Consider the following 10254-nt stretch of genomic DNA (forward strand, 5'->3'; position numbering starts at 1 on the left):
TCAGAAACTGATCAGAAACCAGCCGGCATGACGGAGGAAACATTAGGGGCAGCTCAGGTTGTCCTGAATCCTGATCTTTACTTTAATCACTTCTTAAAAGTCACTTTTATTGATTACGCAACCAATAATTGACATTATTATGACTATTATGAAACACTGCTGTGTATCATGTTAACAGTTCAGGTTTTTAATGTGACAAACATTCACATGGAAAACAACTGAAAAGTACACGTACATACAAAAGTACATGTACTTCTGGCTTCATCAGCTGTGAACTGATTTATTGTCATTTTCTTCACAGATGAAAAAATTTTCTGCTTCTGACTCGACAGACGTGATGCTCTTAGTCTGGGAAACATTTTTTACTGTTTTCTGAAACTTACTGGAAACACAGTGAGTGAAAATGTTTCCTAAAAGAACATCATGATACTGTGTTCAGAGCATGAAGTGAACTAAAGTTAAGTCCTCCGGGAACATTGAGTCAGTGTGTCAGTGAACAGAATTCCAGCCAGAAAATCACTTGTTTAAACCTTCAGCAGGAAGTACACACATCCATTACACAACTGTCACACTCAGCAGGCAGGCAGACTGGACTCAGCTGGTCCAGATCTGGACCAGGACACACACTGTACTGACCTGTACTGACTACCTGTTGATCATCATCACCAGCAATCAGTGAAGCTCATCAATAACACAACATGTCATGAGTGTCATCATGTGTGTCTGAGTCTCAGAGCTACAATAAACAGGTTGATCACTCCGTGTGTGTGTGTGTGTGGGGGGGGGAGTTATTGTCTTTATTGTTTTGCAGACTGCAGACTTCCCTTATGTAACTTCAGCAAAGGTGATTTTAAATTCACTTCTGCCACAACAAACACAGCAGTGTGTGTGTGTGTGTGTGTGTGTGTGTTGGAATGTCAGCTATTCAGTATGCGGCTGCGGGCTGAGCCGTACCGTGCCAGGACAGGCTGGGAACACCCGACACACACACACCCACACACACACACACACACACACACACACACACACACACACACACACATTGTATTGGTAACAGTTTCAGTCTCAGACACAAAGCTCGTGAACTGTTTAAATCTTCTCTGCAGCTCAGGTCGCTTCACCAACCAAACACCGTTACAGAATTCGTAACTTTTAAACTATGGTTTCCAGCCACCGCCGCGGAGTGTTACACGGCTGAGTGAACTAAAACCACAGAACCGTCACAGAAAACTGACCCCGAATCAAACTGTTGGAGCCGAATTAAAGAACGCCTCGTCCACCCCCTTTAAGAACATTCTGTCTTTTCTATCGACGGTAATAAGAGAAAGATAGGCGTGAACATCGAAAACCGTCACATTTGTGAACGGAGTCCGTCTGACACGCCTGGCTCTCACACACGCTCCTTCCTTCCTGCAGCAGCTGCAGCTCGGTGCGAGTTGGAGACATGAAAAGGGGGACAATGTGATCCGGGTCAGACTCACCTGAGGTCGTCGGGCTGCTCTGCTGTCCGCCGAGGTCCAATCGGCCGGGGAAAACTTCCAGAAACCCACAGAGAGTCCAGGAGAGACGCAGACCTGCACGATCCGGACCGACAGCCGCACAACAGGTCCGATAGAGGCCCCGCCCAGTTCTCTTCCGCGCGGCGCCGGGAGGCTTTTCTGACGCTCCTCGGCGGCGGAGGCTGCGCCTGGCTCCTCTGCAGGGAAGAGAACCGGCAACCATCTGCCGGATTCGTGCCCGGCTTAGAGGGTTGTGGTTCAGTGGGCCACAGCCAAATATTTTTATGGAGGAGATAATCAATCAATAATCAATTCTGAGGAGAACTGATTATTGATTTAAAGTTATTGCCTCTGAAATCAAACCGGACAGTTTGTGTCTGGTTTTAAACAGAATTCTGTGATTGACTGAAGAGAAACACAAGAATTCAAAGTTTGCTTTTATACAAACGTTGTTAATATGTTTTACAGACATCTGCAGATGAGGCCGAGGGCACTAAAAAAACTCAGTTTTCTCTGTATTAAACTGAAACTGACAGAAGAGTAGTTGATTACTATGGAAGCCCAGAAAGGCCAATGTCACTGTCTGAAGATCACACGTTAATTATCTTGTTTTCTGGTGACAGCAGGTGAGTTTATCTTGTTATTGATATATCAATTAAGCCGTTATCAGAGAAAACGAGCTCGACTAATGAAGCATCTGAAGTTTTCATTATCACTTTATTGATCAGCTGAGGGAGAGTGTAAATAATAATAATAATAATAATAATAATAATAATAATAATAATAATAATAATAATAATAATAATAATTCCCTTCAAAAGGTCATTGATGGAAACACCAACAAGTTTTTCATGCAGTTTTGCTGGCTGCTGCATTTTTTCAGTTTTCAGCCATTTGATTTGTTCTCAGCTCTTCCCCATCGTCCAATAGGATTCAGAACTGGTTTCATTGACTCATGTTTGGGGTCGTTATGGAGACATGTGATCTGCGGCTGCAGACACTGGACTGTATGTCTCACGGTAACGCACCGTGAAGGTCTTCTGACTCGACTGAGCTCTCAAACGTCAGCGAGCCTTCAGCACATTTCACCCTCCTCGTTTCCTCCTTCTTCTTCTTCTTCTTCTTGTGTCTGAAGCACATTCAGAAACACGGCAGCGCGTCTTCGTGTCCCTGTCTTCCTGGGTCGTCCACCACGGAGCCCTTTGGCCCTTTGGCGTTCATGTTGAGACTTTTACTCTTTGAACTTGAGGATCACTTTTTACCTGTTCTGATGTGCTTAAGATCTTTGTCATCCTGAGACGTTGGCTGCAGTTCTGTGGGCCTTAAACCAACCTATCAGGAACAGGAAGCTCTTGTGACCTTTATGCTGACCGTGATTGGCTCTTACATTCTCCTCTAATCTGTTGACTCGCTGCTTTTCTTTCTGCTTCTATGTTCAATATGAACAAAAGAACAATAATCATCTTCTCCTGCAGGACACAGTCCGTTCTACAGGACTCATGTCCTCCAACAGGTTCTACAACGTCTTCTTGGTTATTTTGTTGTTCTGCAGATCAGAGACAGAAAAGGCTGATTGTTGGGAAAATGAACGAGATCTGCACATTAAAACGGCACATCTGTAAAAATCTGCATCATTCTGAGCGTCTGCAGCAAATCAAGCGTCTAAATCTGAATCTGAGTCTAAACCAAACGTCTAAATCAGAATCAAACATCTAAATCAAATGTCTAAATCTAAACCTGAGTCTAAACCAAACGTCTAAATCTGAATCAAACATCTAAATCAAATGTCTAAATCTAAACCTGAGTCTAAACCAAACGTCTAAATCTGAATCAAACGTCTCCCTGAAAAATCAAGAAACATGAAATATTTCTGTGGACTTTACAGACTTTACTTCTGAGTTATCGTCCTTAATGATTATTACCTTGATTGATTATTGATTGATTATTACTCACTGCTTATGTAAACTACGTTTTCTTTACTCTGACCAAATGATTTTTATGATTTTAGTTTTTGTACCTTTATTTTGAAAAGCACTGGACAAATAAAGGTTATTACCACTTTTAGCTTTATTTTCTACTGAATCATCATCATCATCTTCATCATCATACAAAGAGTCAATATAAACATTAAACATCTTCATGTAGGAAACATCAAATCATTATTGTTTTTCATTTATTGATCATCAGCTGAGCTGCTGAGTACAAACTAATTATATATTTATGGGTATTTATATAGAAATAAGAGTATTTATATATGAATATGACTACGAGGCGAGTCTGAAACAGGAAGTGACATCAGTGATTATCAGCGCTCTGGTATCATGAAGCTCACTGTGGACCAGGTGAGCAGCTGGACCACAGACCAATCAGATGACAGGACACACAGTGACATCGCTCCTGCTCCGTCTTTGAATTCTTTGGGTTTCTGGTAGAGGAACTGGTCCAGTTCCAGACCAGCTTCATGAAACCAGGTCTGATCTGGATCACTGAACAGTCTGAGGGCCCGGCTCCAGAATCTCTTAAAATCGGTTCAGTCACGTGATCGACCTGCACTGTGGGTGTCTCCATGGTAACCACTAAAACCATCAGAGACTGAGACTCCTCTTCATCCGTGGCTCACTGCTCCTCCTTCTCCTCCTCCTGTCTCTCCCCCAGGAGGAGACGCAGCTCCGCCAGCCTCTGCTGCATCCTGGGAATCCCTGACAGCTGGTTCTCCAGCCGCTGCTTCTCCTCCTGAGGGAGCAGGAAATGGTGTCAGCGCATCCTGTTTAAATAAAGTTTACCTTCAATGCATTCTGTTTAAATAAAGTTTACCTCCAACCGTCCTGTTTAAATAAAGTTTACCTCCAACCATCCTGTTTAAATAAAGTTTACCTCCAACCATCCTGTTTAAATAAAGTTTACCTCCAACCGTCCTGTTTAAATAAAGTTTACCTCCAACCGTCCTGTTTAAATAAAGTTTACCTCCAACCGTCCTGTTTAAATAAAGTTTACCTCCAACCGTCCTGTTTAAATAAAGTTTACCTCCAACCGTCCTGTTTAAATAAAGTTTACCTCCAACGCCGACATCTGAGGAGCTGATGATAGGCTGCAGCTCTGCTGGCAGCCATGACCCACATGACTCACTCAGAGACAGCTGATAGGCTGATATTCCTCACTCTGTTTCCACACACACACACACACACACACACACACACACACACACAAACACACACACACACACACACACACACACACAAACACACACACACACACACACCATGTGCCGGAGGCGTGTTGTTGTGCAGCTGCTGGTTGCCATGGTTACCCCAGCAGGGCTGTGGGGTTCAGTTATTTTAACACAGCTGAGGTGATCCAGAGAGGCGACACACCTGGACAGATCAGCAGCCAATCACACACATTCAGCAGACCAGGACCAGGACCAGGACCAGGACCAGAACCAGGACCAGGACCAGGACCAGGACCAGAACCAGAACCAGGACCAGGACCAGGACCAGGACCAGGACCAGGAGCAGAACCACAGCACACGTCTGTGTTTCCTTGAGGCCACCGTACAGCGGCCAAAAAGGCTGTGACTTAAACTACCAGTGAGTTGCTGTGTCAGTCTCGGTGTGTGTGTGTATGTGTTTCTGTATTGACAGTAACATCCTCATCACCAAACATTCAAACATGAACCACACATGTTCCCGGGTTCACCGAATGAACGAACAGGAAGTGATGCACAGACCTGACGATGACGCTCAACAGTAACTTCACAGAAACGTAAACAGGAAGCAATTGATTTAAGAGCGGGACAGACAAAGACACAGACCTGCAGAGACAGACGAGTGGAGGCGTCCAGAGGTTCAAACTTCCATCCTCCTTCTCCGTCAAACTGCAGCAGGTGAGAGTGGTACTTCCTGTTTGGAGGGGACAGAAGCATCAGGGCCTGCAGAGGTCAGCTCAGGGCTGACCTCTGCAGGCCGAACGGACAACTGCTCCCTCTGACTTCACGTCTGAACACACCTCAGAGCTTCAGCGCCTGTCCTCACATTAACTGATCAATGAACCAATCAATCAATCACCGAATCAATGACATCAGTGAAACGCCTCTGCAAACACTTCTTCTCATTGTGAGTGTGAGTGTGTGTGTGTGTGTGTGTGTGTATGTGTGAGTGAGTGTGTGCACTGACCACAGGGAGGGTCTGTGTGTGATTGACAGCAGGGCTATCCCAGCATCTTTTGCAGCTTGGAAGATGTTTCCCTCGACGTCAATGCTGACGGCGCTCGTACACTCGTCCAACAGAGCATAGCGAGGCCTGGACAAGAGACAGAGACAGAGAGAGAGACAGAGACAGCTGAGGACTAGCACACAGATCCACAAGTAGATCCAGACTTCACTATCAGGTCCCTCTGAACCACCAATCTGAACCCTGATCCACGTCCTCGTCCCATTTCCTGTCGGCCTCTTCAGACTCAGTCTGTTCTGACACACCAACAAGAGCTGGAGACTGGAGAGTTTTGAGGACACCGCCCAGTCCAGCTCACGCAACAGTCAGCAAGCAGAAAACAGAAAACAGTCAGAAAACAGTTGGAGAGGAACCGGTGTGTAAATACTCACCGGTGGTAGAACATGCGAGCCATCCCCATCCTCTGCTTCTCTCCTCCAGACAGAACATCTTTCCAGTCGCTGACGGACTCCCAGCCTGACAGGACGAGACATTACAGAGCAGCTATGAGACGGCTTACATCCAGATTCATGACACCAGAAACCACCACAACAACTGCAGCCACAACATCTGTCAAGACATTCATCAAACGCTCCGCAGTGTACCTGCAACATAACTTCTGTCTCTGTCTTGGATTTTATCAAAACAAACACTGAACAGTCCACTGTTGGACTGCAAAACCACAACCGCCAACAGCACGAGGTAGAACCAACAGGAGCAGGTACGCTGTTCAAGGTTCACTTAACTGGGATTCAACACTGCTGATGAAACTGGAGCTCTGCCTTCAGGGTGATGAGGGAACACAATCTGCTGACCGGTCTTCCTCATTATCAACACACTACTTCATATGAAAGACAATTTAGACACACACACACACACACACACACACACACACACACACACACACACACAGACCTCCCTCTCTGTCGAGGATGTAGAGCAGGTGGACAGTCCGAAGGATCTCCTCCAGATCTGATTCTGAGACTCCTCTTTGAACCATCTCCTCCACCGAGTCTGGATAAATCACCTGGTCTCTGAGGGTCCCCTCTGACATGTAGGGCCTGTACAGTCCACAGTACATCACTATTATTATTACTCTACTATAAGTAGATCACCTGGTCTCTGAAGGCCCTCTGACAAGTAGGACCTAAGTACACACTACTACTACTACTACTACTACTACTACTACTACTACTACTATAGTACTACAGTACTATGACACTGGTTGAGCCAGGGGCATCCAAGAACAGCTGGATAACTACCATGAACCGATAATGGAGTACCTCTTGAAGAGCTCCTACATTTGCGCCTCTCATCAAAAAGGGATTCCTAAAGGTCCCAGTGCACATTGAGCACAACAGGAGTGGTCAGTATGCTGATCAGTGGCATGGGAAGGTAGTGACAACCTGGCTGTTTCCCAAAGTGGTGGAAGCATTCAGTGTTAAAACTGGAAAAGTCCAGATCCACAATCTTGTCGTTGATATCACCATCAAGGGCATATCGGTACAGGTGGCCATTGAGGAGCTGGAGACATGGCCGGCAGAAGTGGACAGATCAGGGCTACCCGGGAAGCTCAAAACCTGGATCTATCAACATGGAATCCTGCTGTGTCTCTCTTGGCCATTGCTGGTTTATGAGGTCCTACTGACTAATGGCAAGGGTTTCCAAAGGAACATGAGTCACTTGGTGAAACAGTGGGTGGGACAACCACAAAGTCTGAGCAGCATCTCCTTGTACAGGCAGAAGAAGGAGCAGGTCAGCTGGATAAGGGAGGTGTTGTCAAAGTCTCAATTTCTGGCATCAATGCTGCCAAAAGTCAGGATTGGGAGGAAGTGTAGGACAAAAGAGACAGTTGACCAAGCTGAGTCACCGCTTTGGCAGTGTGCCAGTTGGAACACATGGTCTAGGAAGATGTATGAGATGTATTCTCTGATTTATTACTTTATTATTTATTACTAACTTTAGTCTGTATAACTTCAGACATTCAGTGCTTTATTTCAAGCCAGTTTTCCACCCTTGTTAGCCCCATTGTCTGTCCGGTTGGCCTGCAGGTCTGCATGCCTCCCTCACCCCCGCCAACAAGGTTAAACAGCATACCCTAGTAACAGGGGACTCCATCACCAGCTGGTGTTCACTGTCTACCCGGGGCCACAGCTTCTGACATAGAGGTAAATTTGAGGGTGCTGGCATCACGTAGGCAGAAACGGGGAACCCAGGTACTCAACACCACTAATTCTAGCAACACTGTGATTCATTGTGAGATCACGAAAGGCAGTCTAGTCACGACATTTGAGTTGGCCAGAAAGATGAGTTGGGTCAATTAACTGTTTCAGGTCCTTGAGACCAAAATACACCAGTTCCAAATGGTGGACACCAAAGCAGCTGTACCTCATCGGCGGCAGCCAGACACAAGCCGGCACTCGTCGCTGAGTTGTACTCAAACACTACTACTGTCCTATTTCCATCCTGTCTGCCACTAAAAAACTCATTTTTCAACACTCGGTACCTCTGTGGTATGTAGAACATGTGCTGCGGTTCTGGACGGTACAGTACTCCTCCATAAACAGGCCACAGTCCACTGAGGATCCTGAACAGAGAACTCTTCCCGCAGCCGTTTGGACCTGTGATCAGCACATTCATCCCTTCATCCACCTTAGAGACACACAGAGAAAATCCACATTTTTAGACAGTTACAGTTTCGTAAAGAGAACAGAAACACAAAAACTAAATGTTTGCTGTTTGTTCTGTGGATTATAACACATAGGAAGCAAAAACGTCTTTATAAACGACAAAGATCCTCTAGAAGCCGAGACAGAGACGGGTCTCCAACAAAGTTAATTTTCTCCCGGTTCGTCTGTCTGTCCTTCAGCAGGGCGTCTTGCTTCCTGAACCCTCTCTGGTGGACGGCAGAACAGGAGAAGACGACTTCATCTGATACAGTTAATGTCGTCAAGTCACCACTGGATCAAACAGCAGCGTTGGGATAGAAAGAGTCACACTGAAACTACGTCTGCACCAAATATCTGCTGCTTGTCATCTGTACGTTGGTGCTTTGGCCAAATCGTTTTAGAAACTTTAACGCAGATAAAGTCCTTGAACTGAAAACTGAATTGAATTTGTAGTCTAGCTGACAAGCTAACGACTAGCATGCTAGCCAGCCATTATAGTTTCTCTCAGAGCTGGTTAGCTCAGTTTTTAACTGGACATTCAGCGTCCACAGAGTGTTAACAGCTGTATTAACTGCTGTATCGGTGTGACGTCTCCTGTCCCTTCCTGTCCCCTCACTGTGTGTGAACCAGGTCTCTGTGTGGAGAGCTTGGACTCTGACAGATCAGCTTCAGTGACACTGGATGGTGACACACAGCTAATAAGCTACGATGGCGTCCTCTGTTTTGGACTCGATGAACAGCTTGATGTACCATTCTAAACACATGAAAACGTTCAGTTTCTATGTCTTGTCAGTTTTTATTGGACGTGGACTCGTTTAAGGCTTCATGCTGTGCTCTCACTGTGTTTTCCAGCTAATAAGCTAAAGATGAAGATAAAATCATCTGCAGGCATCGATGTAAAAAAAACCTCTTTTCCTTCAGTGTGTTCAGACGTCTCTTACTCAAAGCCAGCAGCGCTCACAGGGACTGACTGCTGGAGGTCAAAGGTCACACGGTCTCCTTCAGAAGAGACAGAACCATCATGGACTCAGTGCTCTGAGGGTCTGCTCGGACAGGTGTTTTGGGCTGATAACATAATGATAACAGCTGGTTGTACTCAGGTGAACTCAGGTGAGCCATCCACGGCTTCAGTCATGTGACCAGCTCTAATCTGCTGAAGACGGCCATGAGGTGTAGATGAGCTCCTTCTTCGTCTGGGACTGATGTGTATTTCTGCATGTTGAGACTGTTTGTGTGTGTGGAGCTTCAGACGGCGTCCGTCCTGATTCAGATCCACCTGATGTCTCCGGGGACAAACACCATCAAAAACGTTGTAAACGGTCTTCACAGATACGACTGCAGGACCTGAAATCTTCCTCCAAACCACAATCTGAGCAAGAATGGACCAATCACAGAGCGGAGAGGTCAAAGGTCGAGAGTCAGACGACAGAGAGGAGTTTCTGTTTCCATCAATGTTCTTCTTCTTCTTCCTCTGTCGTGTTTCCTCCACTTCCTCTCTTTGAGCCTTCATCACAAATGTCACTCTATAATCCCCCTATTGTGTGTCTGTGTTCAAACACACACACACACACACAAACACACACACACACAGTGCTTCACTAAATGCTAATGAGCTGCAGGCTCTGCTCTGACCTTTGACCTCCGTCAGAGATGGAGAACGGGATGGAGGAATGAGAGAAGAGGTTACAGAGAGAGAGATGGAGGAGTGCACTGAGCATGCTCAGCAGCGTGATGACATCATCAGCAGCCTCTGTGAGTTCAGCTCTGGATTTGATGGATCTCTATTCAAAATGGCTGTTGTGTCGTTGTGATGATATTATTGATCTTTGACTAGTTTTTAAATGTTTCTATTGTTAACGAATCAAATCAGTGTGAAGC

The 10254-nt window shown here is 45.7% G+C and overlaps 2 protein-coding genes across 4 annotated transcripts in view; both read right to left on the reverse strand.

Moving 5' to 3' along the window:
- Window positions 1-1593, reverse strand: part of plxnb3 (plexin B3) — a 77648-nt gene extending 76055 nt beyond the window's left edge. For both annotated transcript variants that reach the window (XM_076740512.1, XM_076740510.1), the window contains exon 1: window positions 1482-1593. The gene's annotated coding sequence lies outside the window, so the exon portion shown is untranslated. The remainder of the gene's footprint in view (window positions 1-1481) is intronic.
- A 1951-nt stretch (window positions 1594-3544) lies between these two features.
- abcd1 (ATP-binding cassette, sub-family D (ALD), member 1) overlaps window positions 3545-10254 on the reverse strand; it is a 14101-nt gene continuing 7391 nt past the window's right edge. For both annotated transcript variants that reach the window (XM_076740819.1, XM_076740818.1), the window contains exons 12-17: window positions 8214-8359; window positions 6623-6768; window positions 6100-6184; window positions 5672-5797; window positions 5311-5398; window positions 3545-4232 (exon numbers count right to left, since the gene is read on the reverse strand). In XM_076740819.1, coding sequence (XP_076596934.1) covers window positions 4116-4232; window positions 5311-5398; window positions 5672-5797; window positions 6100-6184; window positions 6623-6768; window positions 8214-8359 — 708 coding nt within the window. In that variant the 3' untranslated portion in view covers window positions 3545-4115. The remainder of the gene's footprint in view (window positions 4233-5310; window positions 5399-5671; window positions 5798-6099; window positions 6185-6622; window positions 6769-8213; window positions 8360-10254) is intronic.

This window comes from Chaetodon auriga, chromosome 10 (assembly GCF_051107435.1).
Source record: "Chaetodon auriga isolate fChaAug3 chromosome 10, fChaAug3.hap1, whole genome shotgun sequence".
NCBI classification, from domain to species: Eukaryota; Metazoa; Chordata; class Actinopteri; order Chaetodontiformes; family Chaetodontidae; genus Chaetodon; species Chaetodon auriga.